General features: G+C 37.8%; 2 protein-coding genes across 3 annotated transcripts; both read right to left on the bottom strand.

The window, feature by feature from the left end:
- Positions 1–569: 569 nt before the first annotated feature.
- LOC141841199 (uncharacterized) lies at positions 570–8,250 on the bottom strand. 2 transcript variants are annotated; one of them, XM_074729331.1, is made up of 11 exons: positions 7,967–8,250; positions 6,108–6,264; positions 5,799–6,005; positions 5,545–5,681; positions 5,005–5,049; positions 4,723–4,776; positions 4,287–4,391; positions 3,995–4,201; positions 3,812–3,897; positions 1,175–2,040; positions 570–1,080 (listed from the first exon to the last, which is right to left on the bottom strand). In XM_074729331.1, the coding sequence occupies exons 2-11, from the start codon at positions 6,187–6,189 to the stop codon at positions 767–769; spliced, it is 2,103 nt and encodes a 700-aa protein (XP_074585432.1). In that variant the 5' UTR covers positions 6,190–6,264; positions 7,967–8,250; the 3' UTR covers positions 570–766. The 2 variants fall into 2 exon arrangements, with proteins under 2 accessions (XP_074585432.1, XP_074585433.1); XM_074729332.1 differs by lacking the exons at positions 6,108–6,264; positions 7,967–8,250 and having other exon boundaries at positions 5,777–5,883.
- Positions 8,251–11,415: 3,165 nt separating this feature from the next.
- On the bottom strand, positions 11,416–13,620 carry LOC141836997 (secreted RxLR effector protein 161-like). Its single transcript, XM_074724488.1, has 2 exons — positions 13,160–13,620; positions 11,416–11,650 (listed from the first exon to the last, which is right to left on the bottom strand). Exons 1-2 carry the CDS (start codon positions 13,618–13,620, stop codon positions 11,416–11,418), a joined length of 696 nt encoding a protein of 231 aa, XP_074580589.1.
- Between the last annotated feature and the right edge of the window lie 3,927 nt (positions 13,621–17,547).

Raw genomic sequence — 17,547 nt, forward strand, 5'->3', positions numbered from 1 at the left:
TCTTCCCTCTGGCATAATCTTGTTATTCACCATAAAGTTGAAATTTTATCATTTAAGAAAATAAGGTATCATTAAATTTGTGAAAGTAAAATTTATATTAAAAAATATTGTTGACTTAAAATGAGTTATTTAAGTTCATCTATATACAAAAAAAAAAAGGGTCGGCGTTCAATAATTTACTCAATTTTCCACTGTTCAAATGTGTATATTTTTCTTTAATAGGACGAGAAATCTGAGAGGTTGATTACCGAACGCGGAGCGGAGCCACACAAGCTTCAATAGATACAATATGCATTACTAAAATTCCTCATTTGTTTTCCTTTTTAATGATCCATCCACTGTTGCACACAAAAGAAATGTCCTCGTATGATCATATACGAAGAGAATCTCTGAGCAATTCCTATGTTTCAGGATCATATGATTTGGATGCCTTTTGACGTCTCAGATTGCAGTTGATCAAGACGGTAAAAGAAATGGAAGAATTTAACATAAACGGACACTAATAATTATGAAGAAAAAGGAATGATTTATTATTATGATGCAGCTTTGAATTACCTTAAGGAGAAGAATTATCGACTTGGCGACATAACAAATTGCAGGTAAGTGTTCTAGATTAACAAGAAAAGACGATAGTGATACGCCAAACCTAAGATATTTCAAGAATTTGGAATCACCATCACTGTGAAAGGAACAGAAGATATCTGTTAAAACCGCAGCTTCTGCACGTAGCCTACATCTTACAATGACACTAAACTAGTTTTCCACCTCATCTAATCCCATGGCCTTGTGTTTGTTTTGGAACATATTTTAGTTTGCTATTCTTTTCAGGCTTAGTTCTAAATTTGTGCTTGGAAGAATTTGAAGGCTCGATTGAGCCTGCTCTAAGCGACTCTTTCTCTGTGCTACCGGACCTGCCACCTACAAAGCTATCATGCCCTTTCTCCAGGCCATTTGGTACACATGGGTTTTCAGGCATTACCTCGTAGTGGCCGTTTTCAGCAGTATCATAATCATCAAATACTTCAACTTCAGATGGTAAAACTAGCCTCACATGATTGGCTACAATAGCCTCCTTCCATCCTGCATAAAAAAGAATGTTAAATCATGTTTAAGATGTATCATCACGCCTAGTTAATTAAGATATTGCATTAATTAGTGGGGGAAAGACTCTTACGCTGTGCGAGAAAAGCTTCTGAAATTTTGCTTGAGAATAAAATTGGTCCATTACTTGGTTGCACCATCAAAAGATCCTGCTGTGCCTCAGAAGTACTGTCCATCCTCTCATCCGGAGAGAAATTGGTCTCATCAGCAGGAACTGGGTCGGTGAATTCTTCACATGAACGCACAATGAAGTTTTCTTTCCACGTACTAGACACACTGCTCGTACCACTCCTGTTTTCATGGAGACCTACAGGTTTCCACAGCATCTCGTTTGGGGGCTTGATATTGTGCTGTTTAGTATGAAGCTTGTCAGGCTTACTTCTTGTTCTATCACTACTTCCAAGTGCGACAAGAATAGAGCCAATTATAACTTCAGAACTATCAGGATTGACTGACTGATCTTGATGAATCCTATCAATTCTGTTATATGATGCCTCTTCATGTTTATTTTTCTGTGTCCAAATCTTCTTGGAGGCCGATGAGGTGGCCTTCAGGTCCTTGTAAGGGGCATACCTCATTGAAACTGAAGGTTTTGCTCCAGGGAACTTAACTGTAATCCCATTTCGAATGGTTCTTTTTGGTTTATACTGGGTCAAAAAAGAATGCCTGGGATTCATATGATATTGAGCAATATTACAATCAGCAACTTCGGTATCCATTCTAACATCAATTGCTGCAGCAGGGCCTAGAGATTCATTAAGTTCCACAGGATGATGGCCTTCATTTTCTCTCTCTGTAGTATTGAAATCTGAATGAGGGGAATCATTTTTTTCAGCTATTGGTGAAGAAACCCTATTTTCCTCCTCAAATAAGTCCTTTGATTTCTGTTCTTTCTGCTTAAGTTTCTTCAATCTTTTCCTTTCGAGGAGTTCAGCTTCCCTGAAATCAGGGCAGATTTTAGTTTTTCTGAGGATAAATCAATCTACTTATTCTTCAAGATTGAAATATAGTTTTGTTTATATTTCATAACAAAAAATTTACAAACTACAAGGATTTGCATGTGTCCACGAACCTTCACTAGCAAACATGAATTATAGTTGGCACTTAATTCAATAGTTCAATACAATGTTTCAAGTCACATACCAGTGTAGACTTCACAAGTTCACTGGAAGCCCAGAACAAAATCATATGGATGCCAATGCTTGTACCATAGTGTGAATGGATGCAATAAGCACCACAATTGCAAAGTAGGAATTTAGTTTTACAAGTGTTTCAGTTAGCTTTTAGATTGGTAATATTTAATTTGAATTTACCTAGAAATAAGTAGTTGGCCAAAGGATAGACAATAGTCTAACCGAGACATGATCAAATGAATGTAGGTCTGACATTCACGGAATCAAGGCCTATGAAAGGGTAACTAGATTGGTAATTTTTTATTTGAATTTACTTAGAAATAAGTAGTTGGCCAAAGGATAGACAATCGCCTAACCGAGACGTGATCAAACGAATGTAGCTCTGACATTCACGGAATCAAGGCCTATGAAAGGGGAACTATGGGCCTTGAGGTCTGTTGCAGTACCTTGAAGAAGTGTGACAAACCATATGAGGGCAATTTGGAGGCAACTATTTGTCTCCCCTCCAAACCTCCTACACTCATGCTTTGCCTTTGCAGACCACTTCTGTCGAGTTGAATCCATCTCGGCCAAATTGAATCTTCTCCGGCCAAAACCATTTCGGCCAAGTTGACCCTAACTTTGACCAAATGCTGGACTTTGGCTGCTTAGACTTAGGTTGTGTTACCTTGTGGAGACAAGGTGGAGGACAGAAAAATCAGGTAAGAAAAGAGAGGTATGAAAATCTATGAAAAGAAAGGTAAGTTAAAGAGCAAAGAGAACCACTGGGGAGAAAACCACTACAATTAGCTTCAGCCAACTATTTCATAAAGAGCAAAGTGTTACCTTGGGCATACAAAGTAGAGGAAAGAAAAAGGGTAAGAAAAGGGAAGGAAGCAGTGGAAGAAATTTTTTTTGTCTTTCTTCTCTTTGCTTTCTGCCCAAATCAGTCAGAAGGTTGCCACAGTTGATTTTGGCCAACTACTTCATAAAGATCAAAACTTAAAACTAAATTTTAATATCCATTTAGTATTATTTTCCATTTTTTATGTTTTAAAAAATTAAATTATTAAATTTTGTTTCTTCCCCTCCAAAGAAACAATGGAAAAAAGTTTCACATGTCTCTTGTTTCTTCTCCAACGAAACAATAAGAAGGGAATCACTCCATTTCTTTACTATCTCCTATCTTTCCCCAATACCATATGTTTCTTTCCCACCTTCTTTCACTCCTAGGAAACATGTCTCTTGTTTCTTCTCCAACGAAACAATAAGAAGGGAATCACTCCATTTCTTTACTATCTCCTATCTTTCCCCAATACCATATGTTTCTTTCCCACCTTCTTTCACTTCTAGGAAACACTGCCTTAAGAGAGAAAGGAGGATATTGGTCTTTTCTCTTTCAACAGAAAGTTCAAAAATAATGATTTCAAACCTTCTTTAGAGACAAGATAGTAACCATGTATTGGAACACACCTTATAACCAAAAGGGATCTAACAACAGGAAACAGAATTGGCTTTGATATTAAAAGGCTTAGCAAGAACTTTCTTGCTTCAATCAGATATGTAAGCTATATCTTAAATGTTGAAATTTAGATTACCTTCTCTTAACACCTTCCTCTTCTTCCATAAGCAACTTGTGGTATTTCAAAGCCTCTGCATCCTTATCAGTATGCCATGCTTTGACCTGCAATTGTGTCAGTGTGGTCAAAGATTTTTTTCCCTACACTACATTGTCTAAAATGATGAATCAACTATAAGAAACTGATATTTTTTTGCTCTACCAGTTTTTGTTCAAGCATGAAGCTAACACAAGCAATCAAGTTTTTCATCTCCAATGCAATCTTTGACACTTCTCCATCAAACACGAACTTTTGCACTGACATAGCTGTGCCAGTAGACAAAAAGGTCTTTTCACTTGCATTATCAAGGATGCCAAATAGTTCCTCAGAGGATAATCGAGAGCTGGAAGGCTCTTCTTGGATCAAATCCTATAAAACTATAATAAGTTATATAATGGTGGTTGAAAGAACATGCATCATCAGCCAATTGCTGGAAGGATTTGTTTTTTTTTACCAATAAAGCAGATCCAGCCTTGACATATGCCTGTGGTAGAGAAGAAAATAATGGTTTCCTTATCCATGAAGACAATGACCTCACAAGTGAAGAACCATTAACCTCCTGCACATGCATTTCTTATCAGAAATTCTCTCCATAAATTTAATGCAAAACTAGCAAACTTCTACTTAGTATTCCGAAATGATGTATATAAGAGGACATGATAACCTTTTGAAGAGAATGAAAATAACAGGGAGTACATAAGTGTAAGCCAATCAGGCTTGTATAGACAACAGTTCACAAGTGAATTTTGACATTACAGTGGGATTTGTACTAGAAAGAGCATCAGTCAATGTTTCAGAACTTAAAGAATAATAATAATTAATATTAATAATAAAGCACAATTTTAAAGTGAATCATGAAAAATGTAAGATGTTGAAGAGAATGATTTCACCTCTATACCCATATTGATGAAAGAAAGAACATCCTTGCCATCCTCCAAAGATAGCTGAAATGCAGCACTAAAAGTCAATGCTATGAACAGAAAAGAACCAAACTAAGTAGTTAGATATGAACTGGATTATTCTATGTCAGCATGAGAAGAGCCAAAAGGCAAAAAACTACCAGTTTAACGTAAGTGGACTGTTTGAGATTTAGTCACTCTTTAAAAGTGATATTTTCCTCTCAAGTAAAAAGGACTGTGCAACTGAAATTAATGATTAAAGAAAATAGTTACCTTGTCCCAAAATAAACCCAGAAAGTCCCTGTTCCTCGGAAAATCCTATAAATGCCAAGGAATAGTTATCCAAATGAAATCAGGTGATGAAATAGCCATAAGAATATATAAATAGCATAATCATTTAATGTTGATGAGAATATAGAATTTTTTTTCTTCAATGAAGTTCAAACCATAAGGTATAAGAGTCACGTTTCCATTTCTGGTATGTCCACAAAGCAAGGCAGGAAGAATAGTGAACAATTGAACAATATACTCATGCAAATAACAGGCTCCTTTGGAAAAAGTGATGTGGACTTATAAAATACTGTGGGTAGTAATTAAATACAGTTGTAATTTATAATTTCGAACGACAGGGAAACTAGAGAAGAAGAGATTTTATTTACATAATGGTATCACCAAAGCAGGTCTTGTACTTATGTACATATCTTTAGCTCATAAAGGAAAAAGAATTGGATGTCCATTGTCCTACTAAAGTAGATAAAAGAAGATTTAAAATGAAGATGCGACTTAAAATAAAGAAGTTCAAAGGGTAAAGACCTTATCAATGTTTAGGGAGCGCCTATGCACAAGTATGTGCCTTCTATAATTTATTGTAGAGCAGAACTCTCGAGAACATTTTTCACACTTCTGAAACTGAACCTTAGGTGATGAAAGAAAAGGCCATCCTGGAATATCTGGCAAAAGAAGAAAATGCACATTTATTAACTTGAGACCAAACTCTTTGTTTTTGCCAAACTTAAAAACCTACTCCTAGTTGCATCCCAAATACCTGTTTTAGAGAGTTGACATACATTTTTCAGGCTCACCATTCGCCCTTGCAGCAGCTTGAGCAAAGGCTAAAACAGCTTCAGGAAATCTAAGTGCTTGCATTTGTTCACATGAGGCTTTTGTTCGCTTAAATGCATATTCATTGTCATTTGAAGAACAACTAGGTTCCTTAGCCTCATTCACGTCAGTGGGCTCACCCTTCCATAGTTCAAAAGGGATCTGCTTTCCACCTGCACAATTTTCCAACTTTAAACCTTAAGGAATTTGAAACCAGAAACATACGTGCTGGTATTATGAACAGAGTAAATTTAACCATTGGACCAGATGATCACCAGTTCTAGAAAATGGATCCTTCCCAATTGCTTGTCTGATGAAAGTGCTAAGTGAATCCAGCCCTTCCTTATCTGGCTTCATCTCAATAAATGATATCACAAGCTCTTATATTTGGCAACAAAAAACAAATCTTCGGAAGATTTGTTTTTTACCTTTCTGGTCATAAAAGAATACAATTATACTTAGACCAATGGAGAACCTAATTAATCAAGTTAATATGGCACGCCTGAGAAAAAAAATATATATTTACCCACCAAAAAGTCAAACAAACACTAAATAAATGAATCTTGTTCTGCAAACAAATCCCAGCACTGTGATACAAAGCTAGATGGACGTATGAAAAATTAGAATTAAAGTTTTCAAAAACAGATGCAAGTGATGAATAGTCAAGTGATGGCAGAAAATGTGAAACATTGGTGCATACACTGTCCATATTAAAAAATTGCATCATACATTGACAAGCACCAAAAAGAAAATAAAATAAAATCTGTACAATCTATAATTTAAAAAATAAGCAATCCATATGAAAAAGTATTTAATCTAACATATAATGCATAAAATTAATCATAGCAATTCATAAATCCTATAGAACTTTTAGAACTATCACCTAGTCCATCCAAATAATCAAGTTATACAATTCATACTAATAATATCATAACATAACCCAATATAATTACAACCTCTTCTGAATTTTTTAAAATTGTGCTGACTAATTTATTTTAACATTTAATTAATTTTACTCATGAAAAATAAAAGAATACCATCTGTTAGTCCAACAAATGATTCAACCAGAAAAAATGTTAAGAAAAAAAAATGCCCTTAGACCTTGGAGCACAAAAAGGATACATAGTCTTGTAAAAAAAAAACTCTCTTCTCTTTATAGTGTTCCAATTTATCAATACATATTATCATACTTATCAATATTCTTACATTGTCACCTATGTTACTTGGGAGTTGGTGTCTGGGTTAGACCATATGATGAGTTGGCAACATGGTTTTAAGCTAAATGTATTTTATTTTTTGATATGTATACCAAGTGTACAAGTACTTGGATAGTGCACATGAAACATGATGATAATGGAGATCATGAAGACATGAACCAAGTGGAACTTGTAGATGTGGCAATTGTGGAAATTGTAAACTAGAGGCATGGACAAAGTGGAGTTCATAGAGCTTGTGGACATGGAAATTATGGAGATTGTATAATGCTCAAGGGCTAGAAATTTGTGAGTGGAGCATGGAGCTCAAAGATATTGAAACTTGTTTAACTGGGACTAACACAGTGGTATTCAATTGATAATATTGGTTTTCTCCAACATTCCCAATTAACATGTTACAGACTGATCAGAAACATCATAAATACCAATATCTATCAAATATAAATCTAGACATCATTTATGCAAACATTAAACGATCATAAGGCCAAAAAGGAGAATATTACCTATCTCAAACATCATCGGTCATGAAATCTCATAAGAAAGTTGGAAGTTGCCAGACCAGTGTTCTCTTGCATCACAGGTATGATTCAAAACATTGAAATCTCTAGAAAATTTAACATTCTTAGGCAACTAGATATCCTAGATAACCTCCAAAGTCTACCAGATTCAGCTTATAGCCAACTAAAAATTTCAAGCTAATGAATATTTAAAGATCCATATCAACAGAAGCCATGAAATTGGCAACGACAAACAAAGGATACATCAAACACAACCAGTGCATTGACCACAAACTAACAATCCAATTTGGCACCCGTATATGAGTCCGATATCTAACAGCATATAGTGATAAAATGGCATAACTAATTTTAATATTTCAAGTAAATTTCTTCAAAACGAATGACAGGAATCGAGTCGCTTACCGAATTCAACGATCCCAGAAACGGTAGAGGCGATTCCGAGGGTCTTCAAACGACGATCGGACCAATATCTACCAGAACCTCAACGTGGCCGAACCCAGACGACTGGTAACGTTAACGGATCGATCGATATGAAGCGAAGCGGAGGCAGGCGACGACTGGTCGACGCACAACCGGGAGATCAGCGCACAGAAAACGACGGCGGTGTCGAACCGAGCATCGAGGGGATAGGAACGAGATGCGAGAAGAGTTCGATGTGAACCCTAGGAAAGCGGCGATCAACGGAGTATTCCCGAAGAAGACAAAGAGGGGATGTGAGCGGGAGTATAAATAGGAGAAGAGAAAAATAAAAACAAAGAGAGAGAAAAAAATTGCCCAAAGTGTAGGCCATTAGCCGCTGCTTGTTCCTTAACCTGTTCGCGCGGATGGTTACGATTTGTTTCGTGTAACAAGTCGTCGTCAGTTATATATAGGTTGATTCATTTAATCCCCTATAATTTCACTCTACTTCAATTGATCAATCAAAAATATAGAAAGGGTGTGTCTTACTTTAATTTTAATTAAAATTTAAGATATTCAAATTTTTTAGATTTAAAACTATTCATAAAATTAAACAACCGTCGGTAAATTTTCTTACGATATTGATTAGTGAAAGAAAATGCAATTTTTTAAAAACGTTTAATTTTATTAAAAATAAATGAATATTTTTAGAATTATTAATAGCTTAATTTTAATGTGTAAGGACCTTGTGAGCTAGAAGAGGGGTTGAATAGCTTCACTTGATCAAGCTTGAACTTTTGTCGATGAAGAAATTGCTGCTACACAACCTCTCAACTCAACAATGCTAACAAGAAGGATTTACTTGGTATCCGCCTCCTTGAGGCGACTAATCCAAGGATCTTCACTCAGCTCACTCTTCCACTATATCCTCTCCTTCTCAGACAAACCCCGAAGGCGGAGAAACCTTCTTACAACAGATTACAGGTTGTATACAAACAACCAAGCAATACAAAGAAGAAGAAGAGAAGAGATGTTACACAATGAGAATGCTTCTTCTTCTTCAAGAGGTTGCTCCAAGCTTTGTGGATGAACACCAGCTGGTTTCTTGATCACTAGAGCACAAGCACTTGGAGCATAAACAATATTGATTCTTTCTTCCATGAAGAGCTCTCACCATTTAAACCAGTTCAGTTTTTAAGTCATCAGTCGATTGGTTTTACCATCCCAGTCGACTGATTTGGTCAATGTCAGAAAATGACCACTGAACTGCTGAAGTCACGCCTGATTCTGTCGAAATTTCAAATTCCAGTCGACTGACTTTTCCCATCAGTTGACTGTTTTGCTATCAGTCGACTGATGTGAATGATCAGTCGAGTCATTTTACATTCTGTTTGCTTCCGAAACAGAGATAGTCGACTGATGCAAAGATCCAGTCTAGTCTATCAATGTCAGTCGACTGATGTGGAAATCCAGTCGAGTCGATTCTCTTCTGTTTGCTCTCGAAACAACTTCAGTCGACTGGTTTCAAGAATCAGTCGACTGATCAGAGAAAACTCACTCGACTGGCATGAATTTCAGTCGACTAAAGCAGAGTATCAGGCATAGTATTCTAGTATCAGTCGACTGGTCCTACCACACCAGTCGACTGACACCAGGATTGAGTGGCTGAAATGAAGTCTTACCGAGTTCTTTCCTCGCTTGATCAAGAGTCTGGTCGTCGACCTTCTTGATCTTCATTTGCCTTACATCGTAAGGGCTTTCCCGTGCCAAGAGCTCGCTCCTCGACCCTCTTGGACTTTCCTTTTGCCTTACGTCCGGTCTTCTCACCCGCAAGGATTTTCCACCATTTGTCTTACCCCGTAAGGACTTTCTAATGCCAAGAGCTCGCTCCTCGACCCTCTTGGACTTTCCTTTTGCCTTACTTTCAGGACTTCTCACTTGCAAGGACTTTCCTCACACTTGCCTTACCCTGTAAGGACTTTCCTACACACTTGACGCACAAGTTAGATTTCTTATCTTGTGCTCTAAAGTTTATTGATGTCAATCATCAAAATATAACTTATGGGCATGATTGCAACAACAATCTCTCCCTTTTTGATGTTTGACAACCCAACAACTTTAGAGCATGGTTTTCTCCCCCTTTGACAAATATCAAAATAGAGAACACAAATAACACATGCACATATGAAGATATAAAGAGCATGACCTCCCCCTAAAACCATGCATGCATTCAGATGGTCTTGTAACACACATATAGTAATCAAGACAACAGAACATTAATATGTATATAAACACATGAAAACAATACACACAAACACCAAACAACATCCACAAAATGAGACCATCAAATTACTTCAAAAGAAAGTCATCCATACAAGTGCTTCAAACAAGAAAGGAAGCATAGCATTAAGATACATCAACCATGAAAAGTAGCATAGTCACAGTAACATAAACAAAACATCAGAAATGAAATCAGTCAAGATCCATGGGCGGAGGATCGTCACTAGTCGGCGCCCCACCGGAGGTAGAAGTCTATGGAGGAGGATGATCGAACATCCAAGCCTGAAACATCGAAGTCAGATGAGCAACAGACCCCTCAAGAGCGTCAAAACGGCTAGAAATCTCGAGACGTAACTCCTCAAATCCGAGTATCCACAGACTGCAAAAGCTCGATCCAGGTAGTCGCCCATATCCTCCTCAGCCTCATCATCATCAGATCCAGTCTGGAGCTGGCAAAGCTGGTGCCTCCTCAGCCCCCTCAGCTCCCTCTGCTCCCTCTGCTCCCTCTGCTCCCTCAGCCTCGTCACCGCCAAGCTCGTCGAGGTGATAATCGTGGTCGTCCTCCCACTCCATGGCATGATACACCTTCTTCATCCCAGCTAGGGAGAAGTTCCTTAGATCCAATGCGGTCGTAATCTGTGAGAGGCTTGATGTTTGCCCTGTCCCTAGCCACATCAATGCCTAAGGATGCAAGCCATGCTGTAATAAGGTGGGGAAAAGGCATGTGGATCTTTTTCTGGATAGGCATGGTGAAGTGGACAATGCAATGAAACATCTGTAGGCCTATGTCAACCTCTAATCTCTGACGAAGGGCATACATGAGAAAGAGATGACTAAACCTAACATAAGTCTGACCACGTGTGACCAGAGGGAGTAGACATCCTACAATGACCTTATACAGAATATTGTCCGGAGCCGAAAGACCTTGGGCAGAAAACATCTTCTTATGCGGTGGTCGGGCTCGGTGAAAGAAATGTTCAAACATAACATCAATAGTAAGATGGTCAAATGGAGCAGAAAGGGGTTCGTGAAGTACTGGATAACAGACAAACGCGTTGTCGGCCGGACGACAACCCAGAAAACTACGCCAAATAGCCGGCGAAAAGTCAAGATCACGCTTGGCTACACGGGTACGATAGAGAAGTGGCTCATCACTCACACAATGGAGGTTGTCATAAAATGCAGCTACTAGGTCTAAATTGATGGTGGTGGTACAAGAAAAGGATGGTGGCTAACTGGTAATGAGCGATGATTTTCATTATATCAGGACAATAATCACGGAAGAATCGCTCATCCAGAAACCTAGCAGGTATGATCTTGAAGTTGCTAGGGCGTTCAGCAGGACCCTTCCCCTTGGAAGAGGCCCTAGATGAACCCTGACCACCCTCAACACGCCTAGCCTTACTTCTACATGAATGCATGAATGCAACAGCAATACAAAGGATTAGTGACAACAATATGATACGAATTAAAAAAATAGGAATGAAAAGGGATATACTTCGGTGCCATGGCTGTGAAGGAATCCAAGCAACAGCGGCGCGCTCACTAGAGAGGAATAATCACCTAGGATAAGAGGTAATCATCTACGATTAAATCGGAGGCCAAAGGAAGCAAAAATAGAGACTGGAAGGTTAGGGTTTACTGATGCTCACCAAAGCAGACGAAGAAGAAGAGGCGTATGCAGGAAGCTGTGACGCGTGCAAGGCAGGGGAAACATGGAACAAGGCACGACTAGGGCTAGGTTCGTCGTCGGAGACATCGGAGAAACACTGGCGTGGCCGGAAGAAGGGAAAGCGCGCAGTCGACTCGGGAAATAAAACGCGAGGGTTAGGTTTGCAAGGTTCGCATGATTTTAAAACGCGCTGGGTTTAAGTCAGTCGACTGATTCATGAGATCAGTCGACTGAATCGAGGTGAGTCGACTGAAATGGAACTCCAGTCGAGTCCATTTCGATTCTGTGTCCAAGATTAAATAGCTCAGTCGACTGGCTTTAAAATCCAGTCAAGTCGTTTGGTTCTGTGTTAACATTTAACTAGCTCAGTCGACTGGATTTAAAATCCAGTCGAGTCCGTTGTGTCAGTTCTGTAGTCGAAGATTTACTAGGTTAGGTTAACTGGAATTTCTTTAAATCCAGTCGAGTCAATTTTGCTTCTGTATCGGGTCAGTCGACGTCGAATTTAAAATCCAGTCTGACTCGATTTTGTTCTATGTTGAGATTTCACCTAATCAGTCGACTGATATTCTGAAACAGTCGACTGATATGAGTTCAGTCAGCTGATAACCAATATCAGTTGATTGAATCGCTGAAACAAATTAACATAGGGTTTCAAGATAAGCCTAAATCAAAGTATGAGATCGAGTTAGTCGATATGGAATGTCCAACCATGATCTTTGAACCAAATACATATTAATTTTGTATTGGTCTTCCCCATGGTTGGTCAAATGAATGATTCATAAAAATTTCATCATTTAGCTCAAAGTAATGCATCATAACAAGCATTATGAACCAAATAGATGATCCTAGCATCTCATCCCATCTAAGTTACACAATACACAAACAAGGTATTTTCTATGTGTGTGAGAGATGCATTCTAGTTAAGGTTCTAAAGTGATCATGGAGTGGTTTCTTAGACTACGGAGCACATTCCCAATTCTCGTCTTAAGTAACTAAATTCAGCTTCGGGAAGTGGTTTAGTAAAGATATCAGCTAGGTTTGATTTTGATTCAACATAATTAAGTACAATATCACCCCTAGTTACATGATCTCGTATAAAATGATGTTTCACTTCAATGTGTTTTGTTCTAGAATGATGAACTGGATTTTTGGTTAAATTTATAGTGCTTACATTATCACAAAGAACTTGAACATTTTTATAGGTAAGTCCATAGTCCGCTAAGGTGTGAGTCATCCATAACAATTGTGAAACACATTCTCCCATAGCAATATATTCAGCTTCGGTTGTGGAGAGTGCTACACAATGTTGTTTCCTACTTGTCCAACTTACTAGAGACGATCCAAGAAACTGACATCCTCCACTAGTACTTTTACGATCCAATTTGCAACCAGCATAATCAGAATCGGAATAGCCCACAAGATCAAAAGTTTCAGTTCGAGGGTACCATAATCCTACATTCTGCGTTCCTTTCAAGTATCGTAGAATTCGTTTCACTGCACTAAGATGCGACTCCTTGGCACAAGATTGATATCTTGCACACATACCTACGACAAATAATATATCAGGTCTACTAGCCGTAAGATAGAGGAGACTACCTATAGCACTACGATATAGTTTTGGATCAACATCTTTTCCTTCAGGATCACTATCTAGTTTTGTGTTGGTGGCCATAGGGGTAGATATTTCTTTGGCATTTTCCATTCCAAATTTCTTGAAAATTTCGTTTGCATATTTAGATTGATGAACATGTATACCTTCCTTAGTTTGTTTGATTTGTAGTCCTAAGAAGAAATTCAGTTCACCAACCAAACTCATTTCAAATTCGCTTTCCATGTGATTTATAAACTCATTTAGATAGTCTTTATTGGTAGAACCACATATAATATCATCTACATATACTTGGGCCACAAAAATATCATTTCCACTATTTTTCAAAAATAATGTGGATCAATTTGCCCTCTATGAAATCCCTTAGACACTAAAAATGTTGACAACCGTTCATACCAAGCACGAGGTGCTTGTTTGAGACCATACAAGGCCTTTTTAAGCTTAAACACGTGGTTTGGAAACTCTGAGTTTTCAAACCCCGGTGGTTGCTCAACATAAACCTCTTCTTTGATAAATCCATTTAAGAAAGCTGACTTCACATCCATTTGAAATAATTTGAAACCCTTGTGAGCAGCAAATGCTAGCATCATTCTTATGGATTCTAATCGAGCTACAGGTGCATATGTTTCATCATAATCTAATCCTTCTACTTGATTGAATCCTCTTGCAACTAATCTAGCTTTATTTCTCACAACCTCTCCCTTATCATCAAGCTTGTTACGAAAGACCCATTTTGTACCAATAATGGAAGTTTTCTTTGGGTCTAGGAACTAAGTCCCAAACTTGACTTCTTTCAAATTGAGCCAATTCATCTTGCATAGCTAAAATCCAATCCGGATCAAGCAAGGCATCGTCTATAGATTTTGGCTCAATTTTGGAAATCAAGGCTACTTGACTTCCTTCATTTCGAAAGAATGATCGAGTTCTCACCCCTTGTGTGATATCTCCCACGACTTGGTCTATAGGATGATTAACATTTGTTCTAGTGGGTCTTGGTTCTTGAGTTGTGATAACCACACTCTCAAGAGGTGGCTTTCTATTCTTTCATCCTCACTTTCTTGAATCCCTCCCCCTTGATTGTTTCCCTCGGTCAATGTTAAACTTTCCAACTGAAATGGTTCATCTAAATCAATTGTTTTTGTTGGATTTGAAGATGAATTTTCTTCAAAGACAACATTTAGAGATTCTTCAACTATTTTAGATCTCTTGTTGTATACTCTATATGCTTTGCTATGATTTGAGTATCCTACAAGAATACCCTCATCAGCCTTAGCGAGAAAATTTACCTAAGTGATCTTTGGTGTTTAGAATGTATACCTTGCACCCAAACACTCTAATATGTTTGATTGTTGGAGGTTTTCCAAACCATAGTTCATGTGGTGTCTTGTTTAAAAATCTGTGTATTAGAGTTCGATTTTGCACATAACAAGCCGTGTTTATTGCTTCAGCCCAAAGGTAGCTAGGATGAGAATATTCATTTAGCATACTTCGAGCAGCCTCTTGTAAAACTCTATTCTTTCTCTCAACAACTCCATTTTGTTGAGGTGTCCTAGGGGTAGAGAATTCATGTTTATATCCTTTTTCAATACAAAATCGTGTAAATTTATCATTTTTGAATTCACCTCCATGATCACTTCTTATCCTATTTATTTTGTGATTCTTTTCATTTTCTACTCTTGTACAAAAAGCAATCAAGGTATCTAAGGTTTGATCCTTATGTTTCAAGAAAAACACCCATGTATATCTAGTGTAATCATCAACTATCACAAAATAATATCTACTACCATTTAAGGATGCATATCTACTGCTATCAAACAAATCCATGTGAATAAGCTCTAATGCATTTGAAGTACTCATGATATTTTTACCTTTGTGGGTAGCTTTGGTTTGCTTACCCATTTGACATGCATCGCATAACTTATCCTTTTGAAATTTCAACTTTGGCAAGCCTTGCACCAACTCTCCTCTAGATAGCTTTCTGATGTTCCTCATGTTGGTGTGAGCAAGTCTCCGATGCCAAAGCCAAGTCTCTTCTTCTTTTGACATGAAACACTTAGCAAACACGTTAGTAGCACCAAATAGCTTAACTTGATAAATGTTTTCTTTTCTATGGCCTATAAGCATGGTGGTGTTCAGTTCATTATGTTTAATTAAACATTGGGATGAGTTAAACTCAACCCTATATCCTGAATCACACAATTGACTAATGCTTAAAAGATTAAAAGTCATGCCTTTCACTAATAAAACATTCTTAATCATAAATTGTTCAGAAATTTTAATATCTCCTATTCCTATAACCTTAAGCTCACCACTATTACCAAATGATACGGTACCTTTGTTCTTGTTCTTTAGTGATGAAAATTTTGATGAGTCTCCCGTCATGTGCCTAGAGCATCCGCTATCTACGAACCATATGATTGGATGCTCCCCCTTGGCGCATGCCTGCTCAAGCACGATAAACTAAATATTTTGGAACCCAAATCTTGGGTCCAGTAACATCAATAACATATTGCTTGGGTACCCAAGCTTGCACAGTTTTAACCTTTGAAACATTATTTCTACTGGTCAAAGACATGAAGTTCATTTCCTTTTGTTTTGGTTTATATCCTAAACCAGCCTTGTTATAAACAACCCTTTGAGCTCCTAAAATCATGTCTAAGTATTTGGAGCTTGATGTAAACTTTTCTAATGTCTTTCTAAGATCATCTACTTGCATTTTCAAAGATGCATTCTCATTTTCAAGTTCATGTACTGAAGTATGACTATTTTCATGATGCAAACAATAGTCACATGATGATATATTTTCATGTTCAAGTCATTTTCAACTCATTTTGCAATTTTTTAATCTTACTTTTGGATTTTGACAAAGCATTAGTTAAACATGCAATGGTAGCATACATCTTTTCAAGCTTGGGAGAAGTTACCTCGTCATCACTAGATGATGACTCACTTGATGAATCTTCATCTTGACTTCCTTCACTTTCACTACTCTCTACATTGCTCAATGCCATAAGTGCCACGTGTCTTGTCTTTTTCTCTACTTCTTCCTCTGATGAGCTTGAAGAAGAATCATCCCAAGTGGCTTTTAAGGCCTTCTTCTTCTTCTTAAGTTTGTCTTCTTGCTTCTTCACTTCCGGGCAATCGTTCTTGACATGTCCCCTTTTATGACATTCATAGCAAACCACATCAGTTTTAAACTTTAGAATTTTCATGAAATTTACCTCTTCTATTGTTATCCGTCAACATCCTTTTCACATCATTCTTGTTGAATCTTCGTGATCTTCTCATCATTTTCTTTATGAAATTTATCATTTCGCTTGATGAGCTCTCCTCCTTGCTATCACTTCCATGATTTGATTCGGATGAAGTTTCTTCCTTCCTTTCCTTTTTCTTCTCCTTCCCCTTTTTCTTGCTCTTTTCACCTGCAACCAAAGCTATACCCTTCTCCTTATGGCTTGCATTAGCTTGTTCATGCAGTTCAAGTTCACAAAATAATTCATCTAACTTAACAGTTGATAAATCCCTTGACACTTTGTAGGCATCCACCATGGATGACCACAATGAATCTCTAGGGAAAGATTTCAAGGCATACCTGATGAGATCTCTATTTTCTAACCTTTCTCCGATGGCATGAAGTCCATTTAGTAGTTCTTTGAACCTTCCGTGAAGTTGACTCACGGTTTCACCTTCCTTCATCAAGAAGTTCTGCATTTGGTTGATGAGAAGGTCTCGCTTTGCAACTCTTGAGTCTTTGGTGCCCTCATTAAGCTCAATCAACTTATCCCACAGCTCCTTTGCACTTCTAAATGGACCAACTTTGATCAACTGCTCGGAGCTCAATCCACATTGCATGGTGACCACCGCTTTGGCATTTGCTTGCGACTTCCATTTTTGATCAGCGGACCATCGTGAGGACTCTAGTACTCTTCCATTTTCATCCGTTGGTTCAGAGAAGCCCTCAGTTACGGAGAACCACATGTCTACTTCAGTTCTCAGGTAATATTCCATGCGGCTCTTCCA

Source organism: Curcuma longa, chromosome 11 (genome assembly GCF_044706935.1).
Source record: "Curcuma longa cultivar G26 ecotype Majalengka, Jawa Barat chromosome 11, ITB_CL_G26_1.1, whole genome shotgun sequence".
Lineage (NCBI taxonomy): Eukaryota > Viridiplantae > Streptophyta > Magnoliopsida > Zingiberales > Zingiberaceae > Curcuma > Curcuma longa.

Bases quoted from the DNA above. Each gene is read 5' to 3' on its own strand.
- LOC141836997 (XM_074724488.1), bottom strand. From the start codon at position 13,620: ATGGAAAATGCCAAAGAAATATCTACCCCTATGGCCACCAACACAAAA. The intron at 11,651-13,159 runs GTTATGGATGAC...GCATTCATGTAG, and splicing joins GGAGAATGTGTTTCACAATT to AAGTAAGGCTAGGCGTGTTG.
- LOC141841199 (XM_074729331.1), bottom strand. From the start codon at position 6,189: ATGAAGCCAGATAAGGAAGGGCTGGATTCACTTAGCACTTTCATCAGA. The intron at 5,682-5,798 runs GTATGTCAACTC...TTCTTTTGCCAG, and splicing joins GAATGGTGAGCCTGAAAAAT to ATATTCCAGGATGGCCTTTT. The intron at 4,777-5,004 runs GTAACTATTTTC...GCTGCATTTCAG, and splicing joins TGGGTTTATTTTGGGACAAG to CTATCTTTGGAGGATGGCAA.